The 23,670-nt window shown below is 44.4% G+C and overlaps 2 protein-coding genes across 10 annotated transcripts; one reads left to right on the forward strand and one right to left on the reverse strand.

Moving 5' to 3' along the window:
* Positions 1-203: 203 nt before the first annotated feature.
* LOC121588685 lies at positions 204-17,877 on the reverse strand. Of its 9 annotated transcripts, none has more exons than XM_041906913.1 (9): positions 17,128-17,877; positions 16,734-17,059; positions 5,209-5,653; positions 4,793-5,131; positions 3,167-4,648; positions 2,791-3,091; positions 1,814-2,083; positions 1,285-1,473; positions 204-1,217 (listed from the first exon to the last, which is right to left on the reverse strand). In XM_041906913.1, exons 3-9 carry the CDS (start codon positions 5,337-5,339, stop codon positions 1,047-1,049), a joined length of 2,883 nt encoding a protein of 960 aa, XP_041762847.1. In that variant the 5' UTR covers positions 5,340-5,653; positions 16,734-17,059; positions 17,128-17,877; the 3' UTR covers positions 204-1,046. The 9 variants fall into 9 exon arrangements, with proteins under 9 accessions (XP_041762847.1, XP_041762846.1, XP_041762849.1 ...); XM_041906912.1 differs by having other exon boundaries at positions 16,734-17,075; XM_041906915.1 differs by lacking the exon at positions 16,734-17,059 and having other exon boundaries at positions 5,209-5,430.
* A 2,720-nt stretch (positions 17,878-20,597) lies between these two features.
* LOC121588913 (probable asparagine synthetase [glutamine-hydrolyzing]) lies at positions 20,598-22,741 on the forward strand. The gene has a single exon (XM_041907361.1). It carries the CDS (start codon positions 20,652-20,654, stop codon positions 22,383-22,385), a length of 1,734 nt encoding a protein of 577 aa, XP_041763295.1. The 5' UTR covers positions 20,598-20,651; the 3' UTR covers positions 22,386-22,741.
* The last annotated feature ends 929 nt before the right edge of the window (positions 22,742-23,670 follow it).

Below are 23,670 nucleotides of genomic sequence, written 5' to 3' on the forward strand. Positions count from 1 at the left end.
CGTTTAAAAAACATCAAAATCAACTTGAAATATTTCAAACTCACTTGAAATTTATCAATCATATATCTAACGTAGCTACTAGCCGCTAGAGGACGCTCACATCATTTCAAAATGTCTGTTACTGTAACTTCCACGAAACGCTCTGGGCAATTCGTACGTTGGAAATGTCATCGATTTTAAATACGAAGTCAAACGTTAACATATTCTAAAAGTAATAATGTTTATTGTTCTAGCCTAGGTCTTAAAGACAACCGAATACCTCCCTTTCACAATTATTACTTTGGCAAATGTGTTTGTCGAACGTCCAAACTATCTTTCCATTCTGAGTCGGTTACTTCCCATCTCGCTGCTACAGATTTTTAACCATTTAACGGCAAACACCCGATTCGTTCAACTATGCTTGAGTTGAACAAAAACCAGGCAGCTTTCCTTCATTTCGAATGGACAGTTTTGCCAATCATACAATTATTCTCACTTCCTATGGCCAACAACAATCTACCAAAACTTTTTTTTCATATTTTTTGTTACATAATTTGACAAAGTAAGCGTCTTTTGTTGTGCTCTGTGAGAACAAACTAGCTAAATGATTTTCTACATTAATGTAAAGTTGCTGTCACGGAGCTTTTGTTCATATTATCGACCATCCTAATCCCCATTAGCGATCTTCTTTGGCCCAGGCAGTCAGCTACAAGGCAAAGGAGACGGTATATGCACTGATACTCGATTCCCTACACACTTCGAGGAAGACATTTGACTTAAAGTTTTGTGTTCGTTTTTTTTTGCCTTAATTCGTCTTAATTTAGTTTTCAAGCAGCTGCGGCAGAGTGTCGTACTCTAATTGAAACTAGGGTCAACGTATCGTCTTTTGAAAAGTTTTCCTTTTCCTCGATGGTTCCGTTATATGTACACGCGTACAAAATGTTCCATTGTATTGCTTTTGATATTTCTCTTCTCATCTACACCGACGTTTCGATCGTTGGGAGAAATCTTAGCTTAGTTGTCTTTTTTTACAATTGTTGAAGTTACTTCCGATGCAAGGGCGAAGCTCAATGCACCTTCTCTAGTCCGATCAACTTCTCGAAAAACATGCAGTAATTGCGATCATTGTTGTAGTAGAACGGATCCTCCAAGATATCCCGAGCATGGCTCAGTGTTGCAGCAGCCAGTTCACCCACGGTCCACTTACGGTCCTTCAGCACCCGGCAAATCGTATCGAGCTGCAAACGAACAAGTATGCGATTAGTTTTATTACCGCACTGTTAAGCCTATGCTAATCGAGCAAACCTTCGATAGTTTCTCGTTGCCCGCAGTGTAATAGCTAAGGTAAGGCAAACCAGCGACACTAGCGGCCATCCACTGGATCACCATTTTGAGCTGCACGTCTCCCCTTTTGTTCGCGCCACAGCCCCAGTTACCGGTGGCCACAGGTCGTAAGTTCACATTTAGCGTTCGTTTTTGAGCAAGTTGTGATATCTGTTGTGATTGAGAAAGATAAATAGAAAAAAAAGAGCAATGGTTCAGTGACTTCTTTGCAATCGGTTTTTGTGCCACTGTAAGCATACCCAACGGGACACGGATATCGAGAAAATGAAGAAGAAGTAGATAGACACAAAGAAAGTGAGGGGAAGAGATAGCACACGTAGATATGAGAAGTGAGCACATTAGAGATAAAATATTACCTTTGCTAGTGCACGATTCGCACAAGTAGCACAACGAGCACACAGATCCTAGTAAAACTCTCGCATGCGAAACGTAAAACAAACACACACAAAACAGACGAACAAGCTCCACATACAAACGCTGTCATAGCTACCTTCAGCACCACATCATCACACTTGATATCCTGCGTGTAGGAAACGGACCAGTTCGGTTTGTACTGCAGCAGTTTCGTTTTCAGCGACGACTGCCGCTCTAGCTTGGGCGGTGAGACCTTGGCCGGCACGGTCACTTCCGTAACCGAGCAGCCAGAGCCGCTCTGGGTCGAGCGCAACTTGTGCAGGAGCTTCCGGTGGTCGGTTCGGGTGAGCTGTATGTTGGGACACTTGAATAGCTTTGCCGGTTCCAGTGCAAGATAATCATGACACTGCTTCATCCAATCAATCCGCTCGATCGATGGGATGACCCAGCAAGGGAGGAGGAGGGCATTTAGTGTGATCGTTTCGTTTGTGATGTAAAATGTACGCATTTGTCAGATGGCGGGATAGGCAACGCAAAACACAAACGCACAACGCATCCAAAAGCATATGTGACCGAATGGAAGGGTATGTGGATGAGAAGAAACCGCACGGGCGACCCCAGGAACAACAGGACCCAGCAGGGTGGGAAGGTAAACAAAATCGGTGTGATGGAAAAAAGAGAAAACAAAACGATTTAGATGGATGGTAGAACATAAGCGGATGACAGTTTTAAGCAAAATAAAGTGTCGTTGTGCGTCTAACTAATAAAGGAAATCATGGAGATCATCCACAGCCATGGCATTCAACACGGCGTATGTACAAAAGAAACGGGCAGATATCTTCGAAGCAATCAGACAAAATGCGCAAAACGGTACTGCTATGATAAGAAATCATTGAGTCCTCGATGCTCCAAATGCTTACACGCCTCAACTAAGCCTTACGCACTACACTATAGACTTACTACGAAGCGCATCAAATCATCAATCATTGAAGAAGAGAAACTTTTTCCATAAATACAATACTAACTCTAGTGTCTCACTAAAAAAACGCTAAGCTAGGTTCTTCTCAACTGGCAAATGAAAACATTGTCCTCTGTACCAACCGACCAACTTACCAGCTGTGCTGCCAGTTTGTGCTTGTGCTTGGCCAGTTCCAGCGAAAGTGATCGCACGTGCAACAGAATCTTTTCCTTCTGGCCCAGCGATCCGGTCCCTCCACTTCCGGCAGCGTTGTGTGATCCGGTCGAATTGGTACCGGATGCGTTCCCGCTCGTCAGGCACTCCTCGGTGAACGGAATGCCCACGAAGCTCTCGCTGAGCGTGCGCTTGAGCAGTGAGTTGGCAAACTTCAGCACAGCCTCGTCCCGGGCATCCAGCTTTTTTGGCTTGTCGGTACTGATTGGTTCTTCAAGCCACCTGAAAGGGGGAAGAGCATGCGTCAGGTTAGGAAGCAATTTCGGAAACTTCATTTCACACAGTGTCCAAACGTACTTGGCAAACTTTTCATACACCTCCTCCAGCTCCGAGCCGAGATCCGAATCAAAGCTGTACTTGGACGACTCATTGGTTCCCTTCCGTTCCAGAGTCCCGTTCTGCTGTGGTCCACCAGCTGTCTTTTCCTGTGACTGCCCATTCCATTCCAGCTCATCGTAGTTGCTATCCATCGAGCCGTCCAGCACGAAGCCGCAGGATCCGCCGCGCCTCACGCGAATGTCCTGATCCCGGATCTGCGATCCCGCCACGCTGATCCCGACCGCATAGCTGCTATCGTCCGTGCTCCCCGACAGTCCGTTCGTTCGGTCCTGCTCCAAAGCCGCCCGCAGCTTCTGTGCAAACTCGTACCGTCGCTCGGGCGTATCCAGCTCCGACGTGTACGCGTGCGCCCGCAGTCCATCCTCGTCGTCCTCATCGAAGCTGTCCTTCGCGCTGTGGAACTCGTCCTGGCTCGAACCACAGCTCGATAGTGTGTCGGGCCGCGTCAACCCCTGCTGCTGCTGATAGCTGTCCGGGATGCGTAGCGGATGTCGATTCACTGGCAGACACTCGCCGGACGAACCGAGAATGATAAACTTCCCCCGACGGTTCGAACCACTGCCGGAGCATACGGACGGTGCGTTTGGTCGTTCCGGCGATAGCCACGATCGCCGCTTGTTGATGTCCTTCTCTAGTTTGTTCGAGTCACTGCTCGAGCGCTTCGAGTTCGGTGTTGCCTGCCGAATGAAGATCGTCGTATAGACGTCTGGCGAGCCCGGCGTCGACCCTTCTCGATCCCGCTCTCCGATCGGTGACAGACGCCCTTTGCTAGACACTGTTTCTAGCTGATCAAGCTTCAGCCCTGCCCCAGTCCGCTTGTCTCCCGCTTTTGCCGCTGCAACCGTCGGCGGCTCACCCAGCGCCACTGGGCAGGATGTGTTCTGGCGGAACGCCAACAGGCACTTGTTCAACTCCCGCAGTATGTCGTCCTCCTCGAACTGCTGCGACGGCAACGCCCGGTAGTTCTCTGCGTCGATACAGCACAGGCTCGTCGCTTTCGGTTCCGCGATTCGCTCCAACAGTGGTCCCTTCTGCCGGGGATCGACGATCCGCGCCACGTGATGCACGTTCTCGATCTGGAGCGATTCGTTGTCCTCGAGCGACTCCACGTACAGCAGTACCGCGAGTAGCTCGGGAAAGGTACAGAACTGGATCGACTCTTGCGTGTCGCCGTCGGCCAGCACATCGCCACCAAGCCGCGCACTAGCGAACACCGTTTGCAGCATTTCCGGATCGGCCTTGTCCAGCTTGCCCTCGTGGCGTATCTCGACGTCGCACAGGGGCAGCTCGCACTCCAGCCAGTCCTCGATCGTGAGCCACTGCTTGCCCGTCATCACCTTGCGGGACACTCGCAGCGAACCGTCCAGTGACGTCCCGCTGCGCTCCAGCCAATCGAAGTAGTACAGGAAGCTGCGGAACTTTGCCCTCTGCACGGCATTGCTGTCGAATGGGGTAGGGACATGTATCGCGAAGTGTCCGTTGAAAGGAAAGGTGCAAAAAAAAATAACAAAACAAAACAACAATACCATTAGTCCTACACCAGATCCAACCTCGTCCAGTAGCGAATGCGGTGGATCAACCTACTCTACTAAACCTCTAAAAAAGTGTGTAAAGTTAAAGTCTTGTAACGTGGGGTGTGTTTTTTCAGTACGTTTTGGAAATGTCGAAAAGAACGCGTTGGCCAGCAGGGACGCGACCAGCCGATAGCTCAGCTCGTAACTGTCCGCCTGCTGCTGCAAACTGAAGCTGAGACCCCGCGGCGGCCGATACTGCTTAAGATTGCGGGCATGCCGTGCCAGCGCTTTGATCGTGTGCCCGAGGAAGTGGTCCCGCTCCGAGGCGTCCATCGTGCGCTCGACAAAGTGGCGCAATCCATCGAACACCGACGTATCCTTGCCATCCTCGTCCGGGTCCAGGCTGACACTGTAATGAGGTGATAAATGCATAACAGGTCATGAGGCTCGTTTTAACAGAGATGCAGCTTCAGCGGAGCTACCCACTTGCATAGTTCATGCAGCTTCTGCATCACATCTATCACCACGTCCAGGCAGCTGGATTCTTCGATTTGTGCCAGCTTCTTCTGCACGTTGGACCACCAGGGTAGATCGCACGGAAGCATAACGAGCGCCATGTTGACATTGATTGTCCCGGACGCGTAACAGATGCTAGGTGCGATACTGCAAACGATTCCACTATTTTTACTCACTAGCTGGCACCGTTACCTGGGATTTAGAGGTAGTGGTTACAAGCGAAAGTGAAATCGCACAGCTGATTTAAGTTGAATGGAAGCAACGTAATTATTGGTAGTTTTTTTCGGACGCAATTCCAACAACTACAACAGCAAAATGATATCCATTCAGCGTTTCTTTTTCTTATTCCGTGCGATATTTGCCGACTAGTAATGCTTCTCCTTTTTTATGTCTGGTGGCGGTGTCTTTGTGCGTTCTGTAAAGATAAGAGAATAATGGAGAGCTTAATGGTGCGTTTCTCGGTAAGATAAGGCAAGTGTTTGATCGGTTAAATATGCATTAGCTCTAACCACAAGGGAGGTTCCTTGTGGTTTGGTTTGAGATTGCTATTGTACGAAGCAAGAATGACAAAGGATCAGTTTAGTGAAAAGATTAAATATGAGATCGTGGTATGTTAGCTTTATTACAATCATTTAATTTCATATTTATTTACTTAATAGGTATATTATTACGGCCTTGCCTGAATACTGAAGTTATATTTTTATGTTCAATAACTAATCTATTGTAATAATGTTTTATGGATAATTCATTTAAATCAGTATTTATGCATACTTAATAAACTGTTTTTATTGTTGCATATGTTTATGTCAAATTTATTTCTACTGTTTAAATCAATTTTGAAACTAATAACTGTATGACTTAAGTATCAAAATTAGACTATTTGGGTAACATTGTACGTCATTATATTTTTTACGTTTTTTTTTTCGATTAGTATAAACTTAATTGCACTACTTTTTATTGAAATCATCCTGCTAAAAGATATTTTTTAACTCCGTCTCAACGTTCTATGCACCATATAAACTTTTTTAAGAAGTTTTTCAGTTTGAGTGGATAGTTGCAAATTTTTAATTTCATATTATTTCTGAATAACAAGCTCAGTTATTGATCATGATGCCGTGTAACATTGAAAAACATTCAAGAAGCGTAATACCTAACTAGTTCGATCTTATGAAAAAAAAATTATTCTGAAAAATATTTCAATACTTTCAATTAAACGTTTCAATATTGCATACTAAGTACAGTACAGTATTTTACAGTACAGTATGTTGCACAATCAGTAGACAGAAAAGTGTGAAAAAACATGTATTTGTAAGTCATCCCAAAAAACTACTTTCGTGCAATTTTTTAAATAATATTCGATTAGTGTGCCTAATTTTTCCATGCACACTTGTGTTCATTTCATCCTAGCTCTCTGTGCCAGTAAGCGAAAGGAACGATCCAACAAGTTGCTACGAAAACAACCGAGGTTTCGCCGTGGTGCTACATACACCGAAGTAAGTGAAAACAAGTTGCGCCCCGGTGCTGCGGCGTGAGAACATTTCACCGTGGTCCTAATTTTATCCCAGGAAAATCCCAAACCCCTGCGCCAGCCAGCGCGAACCACTTATCACTGTCGCGGCTGCATCCTGCATCAAAATATTCACCAGGGCGCACACCGCTATATTTAAAACGGCCTCCCCCCTGCAGTAAACCCAGATTCTTACGTTCTCGTGCTGTATGTTCGTGCACGAGTATGTGTGTGTGTGATTTCGTCGCCGTTTCTGCTGCTATTAGTGCTGCATGGCCGACCGGTCCTATCGACAATCTAATCAAATTTACGCTCTACCAGACACCTTGTGACGCGTACGCGCAAAGGAATCACGGTCGGGTAAACGGTACGGTAAACGCCCCTCCAACCTCTTTCGCCCCCCCCCCCCCACACTCTCTCTTTTTCTTTCTCTCTTTCTCCCTCTCTCCCCCTCTCTCTCTCTCTCTCTCTCTCGCTCTCTTCCATACGCTATCTCAATGGCACCGTCTTCGTTGTGGCGTCGTAAGCGACTACTAATGAAGTAATTCACCTCCGCACGCTTCTGCACTCAGTGGAAAATGTAAACATCCCCCGGTAGTGGCGCCCGGCTCGGTACGAACCCACTCGTCGCAGTACGGGACGGCGTATTTTGGGTGGGAAAAATACGCACTAATGGAAAGCTGACAGCCAAACAACGGACCTGGCGGAACCAACAACCACACCACACGGGAGCAGCAGGAGCGCTGGTGCCACTATCGCGTCCCACCGTCAGCGTGACAGTTGGAAAAACGCAAACACCGATCTGCGATGCCTGTCCCGCCCCCGATGTGCTCTTCTGTTCACCGTCGCGAAAACGACTGTTGTGCTTGACGTCATCGGCAGACGATAAATGCAACACTGTTTACCCATTTGTTGATCGTTGAGGAAGGTTGGGCTGATCGTGTTGAGCATTACATCTGATTAGAAGAATGAACAAGCGATTTAGAACGAATACTACACACTTTTCTGATTGTTTAATAACATTAGTTAACGCGCTCCTGTTTTATATCTTATTTTAGCCAGTATCGTTTCGCACATCACGAATCATTTATTCGCGACATAAAAAGGTACACAAAGGACATACTGGTATAAATTAAAACTATGCTGTATTTTTTCAATACGGCTTTGTAAATTTGTATCTAATCTTTGCACTCTCTAATATCCTATCATACGCTAATTTGATGATTAAATCGAAGCAATTGACTACGCATTTCAGAGCGAAAAGGTAAGGTCATAATCGTATTTGCAATTTTCCACCCTGTCATACTATTCCCATCTGCCATGTTTGCTTTATTTTAAGCATACTCTTCAATCTCGCAGCACAACCACACAACCGTATGGCGTCCATTCGATGATTAATGGTTGTCCCCTTCACCGCAAGCAGCTGACGTGAGCGGTGTACGCCAACACCATGGGTAATGAGGCGTAACGTAAAGTAAATTCAAGTGTTGCACCATTGCACAGGGACCGAAGGTAACGCAATTTTACGCATTAAAGAGCCGACACTTTACCCTAAAGTGTGGAATGTGATTCCACTCTGATCAAATATTCTTGTTTTTTTTTAATGAGAACTCATATTGGACTTAAATTGTCCGATAACTAAATACTTTGTACCTTATGTCTAGAGTCTTTGCATGTTGTTCAATCAGCGTGGACTTTAAGGACATCCTGCCAAAAAAGCTCAATGATAATTACGGACCTAACCAGGAAAACGCTCAATGGAGACGCCTGGTACGTTTCAGATATGGGAAACAACATCCAATCATTCGAAAATACACTGTTTCCCTCGGTTCTATCTCCTCCGCAATCCCTATGTATAGTAGATTGAGTTTCTGGTAGCTCTAATTAATTAATCTGCTTCCTTTTATTTGTAGGCCAGCTCGTGTATTGATCGGTCTCTGTTTGCCATTTTCTTCAAGATAAATCCATTCCGAAACGCAGACATCGAATAGCAAATGCTTGCCAAAGCGCACCCTTTCTGTCTGTTCAGCGTGGAACGTTGGTTTTATTGTCATTTTGACATTTAACTTTGTAATCATTTTCGACCACGAAAACAATACTACACACACACCCTGCACCACCATTCCAAAACATCCTTTGGTGAAGGGATTTATTATTGTCTGCTGATGTCGGCTACATCGCTCGACGAAGCTCCGAAGCTTGCGTGTGCCAGAATCGGAAACATTTATTTTTATTGAATATGTAGTTTATGTTCTTCGCGCAACCTTTGCCATTCATTTTGCCGGACGGCTCTCCCATGTTTTGCATCGCATTTGCACTGCCCAAACTAATGGGTTGGGCTCTGCTTAGGTCGGAGGATGGAAGCACCCTGTCTGGCATGAGACTCGTCCTTGCTTGGCGGGCGGGTGACTGCGTGATTGTTCGCGAATAGCACATGCAACACACACACACATGCACTCGATCAATATCATTAAAATTGCGGCCTTACAGATTGTGAGCGAATTTGCGTGTCACGATTTGCTAGCCTGCACATAATCATGGGAAAAAATAGATGCAACACAGTGCACAGACTGAGTACACACCGAACCCCTTTCGCATACAGCTTTCCACCCAATCATGGATGAGCTAACAAGCAAAAGCCGCTTTGGACAACAACGACGGCTGCACTAACATTGCACCACCATCCTGGAGAGCCTTGTTTTCCCGCGACCGTGCAGATTTATGGTATCGAGTGCTATGGGAGATGTATGGCAAAGGGCATGTTGCTGCTGGTATTTTGCTTTTATCCGCTACAATACAGCTTTGCCCTACAACAGAACGTGCGGGCGAGTTCGATCAATAATCAAGTGAGATAAATATCTCAAGGACAATCACGATCAATTGTGGAAAGAGGATGCAATATTATTTCATATTTAAAAACTGTATATTTTTAATAACATGTATGAGGTGGTTTGCTTCAACATTAATTTAAATAAGCTGACATAAGCAAAAACTGTCTGCAGGTGCAAAATATCCTAGATACAAAGAAAAAGATAAAATATCTTCTCATTATTAACAAAACATAGGTAAAACACACCACTAACATATCATCTTTTAGAAAGTTAAGATAATCATCGACAATTTCGTATTTTAATTATTTGTTTTGCTTATAGAACCCAATAAATAAAATGTTTAGTTTAAACTAAAATAGTTAAACAAAAATATTATAAACTTTAAAAAGGAGCAATTCCATGTTGCAAGAAGGAAAGGTCTCGCAACTGTGTGAATTATTACATACAATTACTTCAAGCAATACGGCTAAAGCCGTTCCTCCTTAATAACTTTTTTTTCTCGTTTTAGGTCTATACTTTTTTTTCCTTTTCAAATTAACACAAACGTTTTGCTTGAAATTCATTACTTTAAACATTATGAAACATCTAAAAAATATGTAAATATTCAACTTACTAGCAGCTCGAAATAGGTAACTAATGATTATAATTATAAAGAAAAAAATATTAATATCATTATTATTATTCGTTGAAGAATACAGTAAATACGATCGTAGCGACGGTTCAAACCAAGATAAAATGGTGGTGTGCTTTGATGTTTTTAGAACATTTTGCGATATTTTACAATTTACTGAGCAGAACACTGATGAACCATTTTATATTTGTTAAAGCAATTAAAGCAATTGTTGTATCTAAACAACCGCAGCTACCGTTCCTCTTCGATTGCGTTTGGAAAAGTGGCTGACAATTTTTCGAGAAGAAAAATTATTCGATTGGAACAAATTATCATTACTTCTCCCAGTGTTGTAACAATTTTACTTCGTCTGCTCAACTACTGCCCGTCCATCAATATTTGACCGGTCGACTACTTTATTTGAAAAAGGTACATCAAACTGACCGCAGAGCTTCAAAACCAACCATATAGATTCACCGCCGTGATCTCTTACTTCGCATCACACAGCACCACACTTCGCAACACGAATGGCATACAAATGGCGATAAAATACTACCCACAAAAACGTCTAGCATGAAGGAGAATGCTTCACCCATGGCTCGATAGAACAGCGAACCCATTCTATATACCATTGGCGTTCGCTTCCGGCACGGAGCGTGATAGTTAGTCGTTTTAGCGTCCGAAAAAGACCGACCTTTTGCTGCCAGCTGGTGCACTTGAAACCAGCAGCCGGAAGAGATACCGACCCACTTGGTGGTAAAAAGATAGCCACCAAAGACCCACTTTAGCTCGTCGCTTTTATGCAAGGACAAAAAAACACCTCGCCTGGTCGACAAAACACGACAATGAAAATGAAAACAAAGCAACATATCTTACATTTTTCTCAACGGAATGTGTTTTGCCTTCCCCAATTTCACATCCACCCATACTATGAGTCTTTGTCCACTGGACAAACTTTCCCAAAAACCACTTGAAAGCTTTGAACACACACACATACGCACGGGGAATAGCCGTTGCGAGCGGGCGTTTTTTGGGTGCGTTTCGCACCACGTTTTCACGCGTAAACTACCACACGTAATAGATTGGGAGGGTTGGTGGATTTTTCTGTTTGAATTTATTTAAGAATGTCCTCCACCGCATCGGAGTCTTTTACTGCGTCGGTTGACTTGAGTCAGGTCAACTAAGCCGAACCTTTATCAAGTCAAGAAAATTGTTTTTTCCCATCTCCATCCCTCTTTACTTCAAATATTGATGAAAGCTGCCCACTTCCGTTTTCGATTTGCACCTACTTATGGAGCGGGCTAGAACGCGTTCGCTCGAAGTCAGGACCGGACGCTCTCCTACATCCACGTCATCGATTGATCCATTTTCTGCAACAGCGAGGGTTCTGAAAAATGGGAAAACGATGTCGCTCAAGCAAGAGGAAGAAGAAAAACAATTAACACACGGCAAATGTTGGTTCAACTTTCTGGCTTATGCGAGTTTGGCAACCAACGTGCAAGAAGCCAATACAGTAGCTATCGCAACGGAAAAGTTCACGGGAGGCGGGAAGTTATTAGCTTGCGCTTTCTATTCGAAGAAAGCTCTCGCACCACTGTACCACGCTGTTGCGTTGACTGTGTATCACGCGGAAAACTCCCGGAAGTGGCTTGCCATCTTTACAGTTGCCCTATCTTCCCTCCACTTTTACCTCTCATATGTTGTCGAAGTTTTCGTAACTTCCGCTGAAAACAGGCAACCGCCACTGAATGTCATGATGCAAGCAACCTTAATTGACGTCAGCCGAAAGGACTTTGTCGACTTTTAAGCACAACAAGATTACGTGCTCCTCGTGCCTGGAAACCGTGTAGCTGTTTTCATCTCGAAAACAAATGTCATAAAGCCTTTGCAAATCCAGCTGCAATGTTATTTGCGTGCGAAAGGTTACAGGCCTAGCTGGGTACGGGAATGCTGGGCGTGTTGATTTTGCCTACGAAACGCCTATGGTATACGATAGGCAAGTACGTCTGGGAACTACCACGCAAATACAGCCCGTGGTGGTCTTTCAAATAAATGATCTCTTGCATAAACATTGTTTTAATAAATCAAACGTTAATGGTCGGAGTTCTTCAATCACTTTTAATTATTGATTTTGATTGATGAATGTCAAACAAAAATACGGATTGGCAACGCACATTTTCAGAACCATGATTGTTTGTCTGCATTAAATCATAGCTTAAAAAATAGATTTTACAATAGACTTATTGATAATGGTTTATAAAAGCACTGAAAGGTTTCCTATGTACATTAAATTGTATCGAATTACGAGCAACGGTTAGCAATTATTGATATGAACACATTCATACTGTATTACTTCATTACCGTCAGTTAATTTTAGAAAGTCACATTTCATCTCAAAGAGTCACATCAGAATCACTTAATGAAAAATCTTGCGCAGCAAAGCTATTTTGTTCTTTGGCGCAACATACCTTGCAGTCTAATATTCAAAGTACTTAGGCGCAAGCAAGCTAGACGATCTCAAATCCTTACTACGGCGTGTGCACATTGACCAGGTCGAAGCCTTTGTTTTATATCAAAATGAGCTACGCGCTCAGACTGGACTGAACAAAAATCACTGTACTTAACTTTAGGTTATCTGAAATCAATATCAAAATTAACAAGACATGCCGATGACATGTTGATGGACTGCTTGCAATTGTCCATTGACTGTGTCAATTTTGTCCATATAAGATTTTGTTTTATTTTTGTAACTCTTAGAGTCCATATTAGTTGTTTTGAATCGAGTAAGTTAAAAGACATACAAACGTTCTCTCATAGACAGATGTAAATTTTAAGAACCCATCAACACTAATGGTTCTCACAATATCGGAAGCGTGGGGTACCTAACTGATTACCTGATTGCTTCATCAGAATATTAATGAATAAATAGACTCAAGAGCAAATAATATGAAAAATATTCATTTAATAAAAGAAACAGTATGCATAAGTTGCATCGCTAGCGCAGATAGCAATATAAATAGAAAGGCCTATCTGTACAGAATACATCGATACATCTTACATCATTTATTTCATCCATCTTCATACTTCAAACATTGATGAATCCTGCAATCTACGTCATCGTCGTCATGCTCATTGGCCTCGCTTATCGCCAGAAATTGCTATCAAGTAATCCGACACCTAACAGCGTGTTCGCATGCTTAATCTATAGCTTACAATACGCTACTCGGAAATCCCTACCGCGCAACGTCACATGCCGCACCAGCAAACCCTTTCCCTCGTCACAGCAGATCAATGTTGCTTTCCTTGCCAATCTGTTCCTGTAAATTTGGCCCGACACATTCGCATTCGCGACGCTATCTAAACCTCCCAAAAAACCAATCTCCAGTGTCAGATTTGATTCATTCTAGCAGCGTTGAAGAAGGCTCAACGAGCGAATGCTTAAAAAAGACGCACGACATGGAAACAATTTCCAGCCAAATCCATTCTCTCTTTACGGTTCCATCCCACGCAATCAAGTCTTCTTGAGTCGAGTGTCTGGAGCGGGTAGTGGAAAAAGACTTCCTTTTTATTGCAGACTTTCCCCTCCCTTTGTACGATGCCGGCAAGTCTAGAAAGCTTTTTGGGTTTCACTAAACCAAAACAATAATAAAAAAAAACCAAGCCATCCCCAAAAGGATTGCCACAAATGGATTCCAAAGGCCATTGGCCGACTATCACCACCAGCAAGTGCTGGTCTTTCGTCCTGATGAATGAGCGTTTTTCGTTCTAACTTTCATCAACCGCTTTTTTCCCTTCCACATCCTCATCTCTCGCGTGTTCGCTTTCTCCTAAACATGCTATTTTCTCACTAACACTCTAACCCGTCAGCGCTCGGTACGGCTGCAAAGTTCGGTCGACGATTGCTATTTTTAACTTCCCCATCCGGTGCGATTACACCACACACCTTCCAATGTTGCCCTTCGCGGGTGTTTCTTTTCGCACCCCGAACCGAACCGGGCGTTCAAAGAATTTGGAGCTCATCTTCGCTTGCCGCCAGATTCGCGACATCTTCTGGATGGTGAGATTAGATTCCTTTTTCACGCCTTGATCCACTCGGGCACCAGGCTCAGTCAGTTTGTGGACCAATATCAAGCAGTTGGTGAACTGAAGCAAGACAATGAAAAAAAAACCACTAATGCAACAAAAGGATAATCCACTCGAAACACCTGACGCTTCAGGTTATGCTCAAGCACGCCAGATAAGCACGCCGGTTGGCCTTCGCCTTTTTCTACGAAAGATGTCACCACCCAACCGACGCGCCTAGGATAACATCGATTGAGCACGTCAGTCCCTCGACGCTAGCCACTGTCTTTGAACGAGCAAAGGGCAACAGAACCATTTTGTTTTTCTTTTTTTATTTGTGTTAGCTTTTGTTTCTCTCTTCGGATCAAGTTTCCATCACACGTTCTAGCAATATTGAACAAAAGCTCCCCAAAGACACCTGCCATTTATGTAGGTCTAAATTTTGGGACACATTCCCATCCACCTCTCGCTCTATCGCTCTATCTTACGGCAAGGTGGAACGGCGTGTTTGCTGCACGGTACGATGTCACTGCTGCTCGAACCGAACGCCCGATACCAACCGCTAGCGAAGGGTGTATATTTGCTTAAGGTAATAAATTTGTGTCCCATTAGTAAATATCTCATTTTTCATCTCTTCATCAAATGGTCGATGGGACGGTTTCGGGCTGCGATGAGAATTTTATTACGTTCGCTTCTGGGTTGTAGTGCCATACTGTTTATTGCCACTCGGCACTGCCGGAAAACAGGACAAAAAACACCAATCTTCTAATGGGAACCGGGCGCAGGATATATTACAGTTCATCCGTTCGGTGCGGATGCCAGCGGAAGCTTCGCGAACAAACAGCATTATGCGTGTTTGCTTTGACTCTCGTCTACGTGGAACGATTTATTTCCGACGGACAGCTATTTACTTTGCCGCTTTCATCGACAATGAAGCTTACATTAAATGGAAGGATCATTTCACAATGTGTTCGCTACTGGGAGGCATTTCAAATAAACTGAAAATTGTGTCAGCCTTGACCGAGAAGGGCAAATCCATTCCGTGCCGATTGCACCTAAACGAGTATTTAAACAGAAACTCCAGTACTGTAGCTTCATGCACACATCATGTATTTGATATTTTTCATTCCTAATCACGAACGAAAATGACGTTCCAATAACATAACAAAAAACTATACAGTCACCGCACGTGTAAAAGACCATCAAAAATGTCACCGAAATTAGGGAAGGAAGAGGTGGCGAACCTCTTCCTCTTCTAGCCCGCCTGCACATGCAATTTGATATTAAACCTCCGCTCGTGCATATGCGCGGCTATTAATCATGTTCCTTTTTTGTTTCATATGCCTTGGTGTGCTCCTAGATTTCGGTCCTTCTCTTCGGATGACTCAAGCCTGCACCAATCCAATTCTAGAGGCAATAAGCAGCGAAATCATAACCACATCAAAGGGCGAACTCGTAAATATTCTTCCCACTGGGCGTCAAGCGCGGGGATTTGCACCACGCAGAACCTTTCGGTCGATCTTTCAGCCAGTTCATCAGTGAGTAACTGCCTTCGATTTATGCGGCCCCTTCCGCTAACCCATGGTAAGCGGGATCGGGAGGGGTAAAACCACTCCCTCGCGGGCCATCTTGTGGGCCAGATGAGATGCAGCGCGTCTGCCGGATCGCAAGAAAAGGAATGTTTTCAACCCACACGACAGACACGACAACGTTTTCCACCCGAAAGGGCGCATAAGACGCGTTTCCCTCAGCTGCACCCGAATAGCATCCCGATGATGCATCATCATACGCTCGTGCATCACGAAAATGAGAGAAGCACGAACACTGCACTGCGGTGGAAACGCTGTGGAAACCATCTCGACGTGAAACGATGCAATGAAAGGGGTGGGGAGGAGCTGACGGAGGGGATAGAAAAGCCGACTACCGTGCTCTGAACCAGGAAGAGGAAAATAGCTGGCCACACACCCACTCACATACACACACAGAGACGTTCACGCCGAACGTCATCGTTGAGCTGCGCGGGATGCAGCGCGAACGGGATGGCGGCAGTGAACAGGGGATGCTGGGGATGCTGGGGATGCTGAGACCAGTACGCCCGCAGCAGCATTCGCTTGGTACGTTGGTGGTAGTAGTGTAAGGGCGACGATTTTCCTACCACACTGGCATCGCCCGATGTGTCAGGTTGCATTCTAAAATTGAAATCGAACGAATGGCTTGAGGAGTTGAGAATAAGTTTACGGTCACAAAGTCTGAAACGCCACACAAGATTGCTTTTTTGGAAATTGCTTTAAGTTAGATCTTGGCTTAAGGAATACAGAAAAGAATTAATATTTTTTAAATTATACAACAATATGTTTCTTAACGAATCATAAATGCACAAATGAATTCACAGCATCCTAAATAACACAAACAACATGGCCCACAACTAACCAGTCGCCTTCTGCTTCAAGTGTTCATGAAATATGACCACTTTTTCTCGTCATACCTTGTGCCTTGTTGAACGTCTCCACTGTATTGGTGGAACCGGTCCGAGCCAATCCTTCGACTGCTTCACCCCTGTCACTGTCTCTCCACGTCGCACATCTTTAGATGATTTTTCTTCGATTTTCCTTCCCGCTACTGTGGGTGTGGGTGCTGCTTAAAAATCAATTTTCTTCCGCAACGTAGTTTTCGCACATGATTTCCATTTCCATGATTTATGCTTTCACTTCTGCTCGGTTTTGCCGGCACCCGGCACGAATTGCTTCTCAAACCGACAAGTTGCTTAGCATTTTTTTAGCAAAGGATACACTATCTCTCTGCGTACGTCCACTTCACGTAGATAAGACTGAAGAATCAAACACTGAAGATATTTTTTTTTCTTTCGCTCGGCAACTTACCACAAAATATATACAGACAGGCAAACACTCGCGCACACACCAGCATACCAGCGTACGTGCGGCGACCACTAGCTAGGAGATGTTGCAGGAAATGCCGACTTTAAACTTAGCTCGAGCGGCTCGTTTTAGAACGTTCAACGCAAATGGCACGATTATCGGTACACTCGCCAACCTAGCACACCAAGCGACACTCGAACGATTTCACCAAGAGCGGGCGAAATCGACAAAGAACGAACGGCACAGCATATTATTCATCTCTTTGCCTCCGCGGGCAGCATCTTGGGGCAGTTGGGCGCGCCAAAGCATACCGCCGGAATTAACTCGGCCCGTTGCCGGTCCGTAGATAATAATGCCACTCGTTTGCGGCTACCCCGAGCACTGCTCCCGCACCACGCACACACGTACACACGCTCCCTCACACAACAACAGTGGCACAACGATTGGTTAAGAACGGTTCACAGCAAGACACGGAAAAATCAACGTTTCCTCCGGCGTTTCGAATGAGATCAGACAGCTCGAATCATCAACATACACAGGCGCACACACACACACAGCTACAACATTCTCCACCAGTTGGTTAAATTTACTGACAACGGTAGAGATAGGATGGAAGAAAGAGTATCGGCAGAAGAGGAAGAAAAACGAAAAAGAAAAACACACACTCACACACGGGCCCTCGAGCGAGGCGAATAAGCGAAGAAAAATCCAATCCGTACCGTACCGTGGTCGAAGTGAAACTGAGGAGGAAAACTCTCGCCGGCTTTGAATGTACGTTCGCGGTTTACGGATGATACTGCGCATAACCGCCCTTCCTACTACCCTTAGCACCCATCCACGAGAGCATTTTTCCGACTACACCGAATAGCAGAAGCATTGCGAGTGTGTGTGAGAGAGAGAGAGGTTTTCCTTCAAGCGTTACATGCGTTACCGACACTGAATGCCAATGGTTACTATGGTTGCCCCGAAGAGAGCGACCGAGTCTGACCGGTGACGTCACGGTTACAGATGCGCAACCCTGCCCGGCCATGGCGGTGCTAGTGGATGACGATTTACCAGTTTTCACCGTTCTTGTTCTATTTTGAAGATGAGAGAAAAATAACCCCATGATAAACACACCCGTTCGTCGTACCCGTACGTATGTGCTGCTCGTGTCGCAACCGTGTGCGTGTTTTGCTACCGACGAATCTCGCCGACGGTTGAGCAGATTTTCCTCACCTCCCTCCACAGAACGGCGTGCGAGTGTGATCGATGCAAGCGAAAGTGAAACCCCTCCCTTACCTCTTCCTGTCTTGGCGAGAATTTCCCCACCAGCCCGTAAAGAACGGTTTGCTATTTTTGCTCTGACGTCATCGGGAAAATGATACGTCTTCGCGTGCTCAGGCTAGCGGACGTTGCCATTTCTGCACTGCCGAGTGTCGGGCATATTCTTTGCTGGCATAGGCCCGAAGTAAAGAGAGCGGACTGGTGTAGGGTGGAGCGGTTGAAAGCGTGTTTAATTTCGCGTTGTTGATGCGCTGTTTCATTTTTCGTGTTATTGGCAAACGGTAAGCAAAATCTATGCGACACACACGGTACTGTGACGTTATTGTTTTCACTTCACTCTCTATCGTGACGTGTCATTCCTTTGAACAGCACCTTTCCTTGTAACGTCAAGGACAGCATGGCAACGGCACACGTTTTTTGGACGTAAATTTCACTCAGCTTAGCCAGGTGTAAGCCTTATGATAAAATCATCTAGATGAACATGGAAGTATTATTGCCGTAAGGGAAGGTTCAACATCCCCGTATTTATGCTTATGGAAAAATGTATTTTTCTGTTTATTATTACAGGGTTTTTTGCTTTACCTTAATGTAGCTTCCTCGAGTCTTTATAAAACAGCCATTTTACGATTACACGCTACAACAATTCGAGACATGATGTCTTTGTTGTGGAAATAATATGGGAAACCCTACAAGGCAAGTTGGGGAAAAGCACCGTGCTTGAAGAAAAACAGCTAGCCAGTTGATTCTTTAATATAAAATGTTACAGTTGTATGCATTGCTCATGTTCTTTATGATGGTACCTAAACTTTTTATGAGTTGTACAGGTTACGGTGATACAAAATCCATGAAATTCATGCTAAAACTATCTTAGCCCCTTATAAGCTTGCCTATTGGTGACTAGTTTCATTTACCCATGGCATGACAGTAAGTACAGCGCTCGGGTCTATAAGGAGCTAAAACCTATGACCGATTTGTTATTTGGTTCAACTACTTGATGACTGCATCACGAGAATGGCCAAATAATAATTTAGTCAATTATAATTAATAAGTAATTATTTAGTCAATATTCAAATCAATTTATCCTCATGGTTTTCTCATATTCATATAATTGATAGGGATGCCTCTTAAGACTTTTTACCTCTTTTTTATTTGAAAACAGTAAAGCTTGTTCTATACGTACCCCCAAATTATAAAAAAGCTTGTTTCAAGCCTTACCTATTTAAACGTCATTTAAATATTAATTACTGTCTAGCATAAGATTTGCTTTGAATTATTTTGTTGTAGTAAACAATACTTTTTCTATTGGGTGTAAACAATACTGCTTTAATTTTAAATAACAAAATTATACAACGCTTCAGATTGATATTTGTAACCGTTCATGTCGAATTTTCTTCATCCACAAACGTAATGGATTTTCAGTCGCAACGTTGGTGGTCTGATTGGTTGATTGGTTCGAAAACGAATGGTGCAAGAAGAATAGTTCAAAAACGATGATGCAAGAAGAACAACCACTTCTTCAACGAATCCCAGCTGGCACGAGGCCAGTCTTGATTGTGACAATAGTATCCGCTTTTGAAGGACAGCTATTTTAAGCGATGCTCCTATGTTTGATACAATTTCAAACGGTGACACAATTACAAACGGTGACGTCGATAGTGTGTCCAGGCGGAGATTGAAATTGCATTCGTAGGGATGACTGCAAAGGTTGTCCTCTCGTAAACAGTGAATATCAGCATGCTGATGCGAATGCTTTCAGTTAGATAAATTTGTTCTATTGTAGTCACATTACCGTTTGCCTTTATTTACGATTTGCTTGTCCATCAAACAATATCAACTGTACCACTTTGGTAGATGCATTTTGCCTCATATCTTATTGCTACTGCAGCTAACCCTTTAAGAGCAAGCGATTTACATATTCTGTGAGATAAAATAACTTCAATAAAATTTACATGAATTTGGAACACATCTGTTACGTTATCTCTGCTCGGTCCTGAGAAAACAATTTTTCATTACTCTGACCAAAGAGAACTCCCAGAATGATCTACGCATAGATCCATAACATCAGCAAATAATTTCATTAACAATAAATCTGACGCATTTGATGCTCTTCAAGTGGATGATAATGCTTGTCTATTGGTTGAGTCGCCTTTCTCGAATGCATAAAAGAGAGTTGAAGCAGCTTCTCATTCACAAATTGCTATTGCAGCTGCATAGTTGTGGTTCTGTCGTGCATTGTAGACCTCCTCTTCCGTGCTAAAAGCATGTGTGGTATTCTTTGTATATTCTCGCAATATACATCAACAGACACAAGCCCACAAAACCGCACACGTTGCAATGGAGAGTCCTCACAGTGTGGTGATCTTTTGTGTGACTCCTTACGGGAATTAGCCTTTCGGCAATCGAGTAAACAGCGGCACCGAGGTCCCGATCAAACTGGGCTGAACGTTAATGACAAGTATGGATTCGTGCTGGTACAGGAGCGCCTTTCGATTGTTGGAGTGAAAACAGGACGGCAGCCTCTTACCTCCAACAACGGCACGACGCATCTGGTAGCTAACGGAGAGATTTACAACTTTCTTCATATGGCGTCGCTTATCAACGATGCGCTGAAATTTCAATACTACGCACCGCGCAGTGATTGTGACGTTCTGGTAGCTTTCTACGAGCTGTTTGGAGCAGATCGATTATTGCAAACTGTTCGCGGCATGTTCGCCTTCGTGCTGTACGACTGCAGCACCCATCGGCTGCTGGTAGCTCGTGATCCGGTCGGCATCGTGCCACTTTATTATGGTTGGGATGACGCAGGGAGTTTGTGGTTTGCCAGTGAATTAAAGTGTCTAGTTGGTTGCTGTGCTGAAGTAAATGTGTTCCCTCCCGGCCATTCACACTATGGGCCAAGGGAGAGTTTTGTCCCGAAACCTTACTTTCAAGCACTATGGATGACGGAAATTTCTACCGCTAGAGTCGACCTGAAACTGTTGAAACACCACCTGGAAAGAGCCGTTGAGTCACATTTGCAGAGTGAGGTGCCGTTCGGTGCTCTGCTTAGTGGTGGACTCGACTCTAGCCTGATCGCCTCCATCGCCACACGTATACTTCGCGCACGCACAGATAATTCAACCTTTCGACTAAAAACATACAGCATTGGGCTGGAGGGAGAAAGTCCTGATCTACCGTATGCACGCATGGTGGCTGACCACATCGGCAGTGATCACACCGAGGTCCGTTTTACCATCCCGGAGGGCATAGACCACGTACGGGACGCTGTGTACTATGCCGAGACTTACGACGTCACAACGATCCGCTGCATCGTAGCGGTAATGTTGCTGGCAAGGGCCATCCGCAGCGAAGGCATCAAGGTGGTGCTCTCGGGCGAGGGGGCAGATGAGCTATTCGGCGGCTATCTTTATTTTCATCGTGCCCCGAGTGCGGCCGAGTTTCATCGTGAAACGGTGCGCCGCGTACGGGGACTTCATCTGTCCGATTGTTTGCGAGCGAACAAAGGCTGTGCGGCCTGGGGATTGGAGTTGAGGGTTCCGTTTCTCGATACCGATTTCTTGCAGCACGTAATGTCCATCAGGCCGGAGGATAGAGCGCCCGGCATTCCGTCGCACGATGATCAAAGTACGCTGGAAAAACGTATTCTTCGACAAGCGTTCGCCGATGGTAATTACCTTCCGCCGGAAGTGCTCTGGAGACAGAAGGAGCAGTTCTCCGATGGAGTTGGGTATGCCTGGATCGATGCTATTGCCCAGTGGGCTTCGAAGCGTGTCACTCAGACGGAGTATGCAGCTGCCGCCGATAGATTTCCCTTCAACACGCCGACAACGAAAGAAGCGTTCTACTATCGGAAGCTATTCGAGCAAATGTTCCCGGGGGAAAGCTTTGCACGTACGGTGCAACGGTGGATTCCACGCACGGATTGGGGTTGCTCGGAAGATCCGTCTGGTAGAAAGCAAGACGTTCATCGAGGTCATAATAGGCGAGAACAGTAATAGAATGAGAAAGATACAGTGAGATGGTATTATGCTTTCCATTTCTGTATTTTCGGAGAATGGTTGTTGGGGCTTCTTTTGCTTTTTTATAGTTAATGTGAATTAATGCTTTTCATATTCTATGTGCATTCTTGTATTCGGTGTGTTGATAGTGAAAAGGGATACTTGTACCGAAGATTAAATTGAAAATAAATTATAACACTGTTTAATGAGCGTACTATTTAAATTCACTCATTGAATATTCAAACATTCAACCTTTAGTAGTTGTTTGCTATGTATCAATATATCTGTATCAAATATATATGTCAAATATATGTGCATCAAAGCTGTCTACAATAGTATCGTTCGTTCGGTTCTGGAATATTCGTGCGTAGTCTGGAGCCCAACTACTGCTTCTTCGATTGCTCGACTTGAGGCGATTCAACGTAAGCTCACACGATATGCCCTATGCCTACTTCAATGGCAGGATCGCAATAATCTTCTTCCGTATGCTGCGCGATGCCGTCTTCTAGGCCTTTAACCTCTTTCGGTTAGAAGACAACTCAATGCACAGTGCTCTTTTGTCGCTGATTTGCTAAATGGCTCTATCGACTCATCGCCTTTGTTGTAATCTATGCACCATCCCGAACACTTAGGTCTAGAGACACCCTAAGGTTCGCTCAACCTCGTTCCAGCGCTGGTCGGTTTGACCCTATGTTCCGCATGTCGGCTATTTTCAACACTGTTTCGGATTGCTTCGACTTCAACATCTCAACTCAATGCTTCAAGGAACGTCTCCGGCTTCTGCCGTGGCCGCAGTCAATTGCGATACAAATCTTGCTATTTGCGATTGCGATTTTGCTATCTGTTTTTATCTGTTTATTTATCTTAATAAGGCCATACGGCCCGTTGAAGATGAAACAATACATAAAAATAATAATAATAATAATCAATTGCCCAATCTATGAAATCATTATTTCAATGTTTGATTAGAAGACCTTGGGGACTGATCTTGGAACATTGATCTTGTTCAACTTCTTGATTATATCACTTCTCCTATATACTTGGTTTATGAATTAACGCTTGTTTAACAACACTCACCCAGCATTTTAAAGATCTCTGGTTGGTCTTCATTTCTTTCAAGGGTCGTTTGGGTCATACAAAATGAAATGTCAGACAATTATTGTGTTCACTACACCACTTTTAACGCCTCCAACAATCAACACCCCTTTTGTAAACACTCCTTTAAATGGAGTACAGTACTTTCTTTAGTTTCTCTCATCCAATTACCCGTATGGCGTTCAAT

This window comes from Anopheles merus, chromosome 2R (assembly GCF_017562075.2).
Source record: "Anopheles merus strain MAF chromosome 2R, AmerM5.1, whole genome shotgun sequence".
NCBI lineage: Eukaryota > Metazoa > Arthropoda > Insecta > Diptera > Culicidae > Anopheles > Anopheles merus.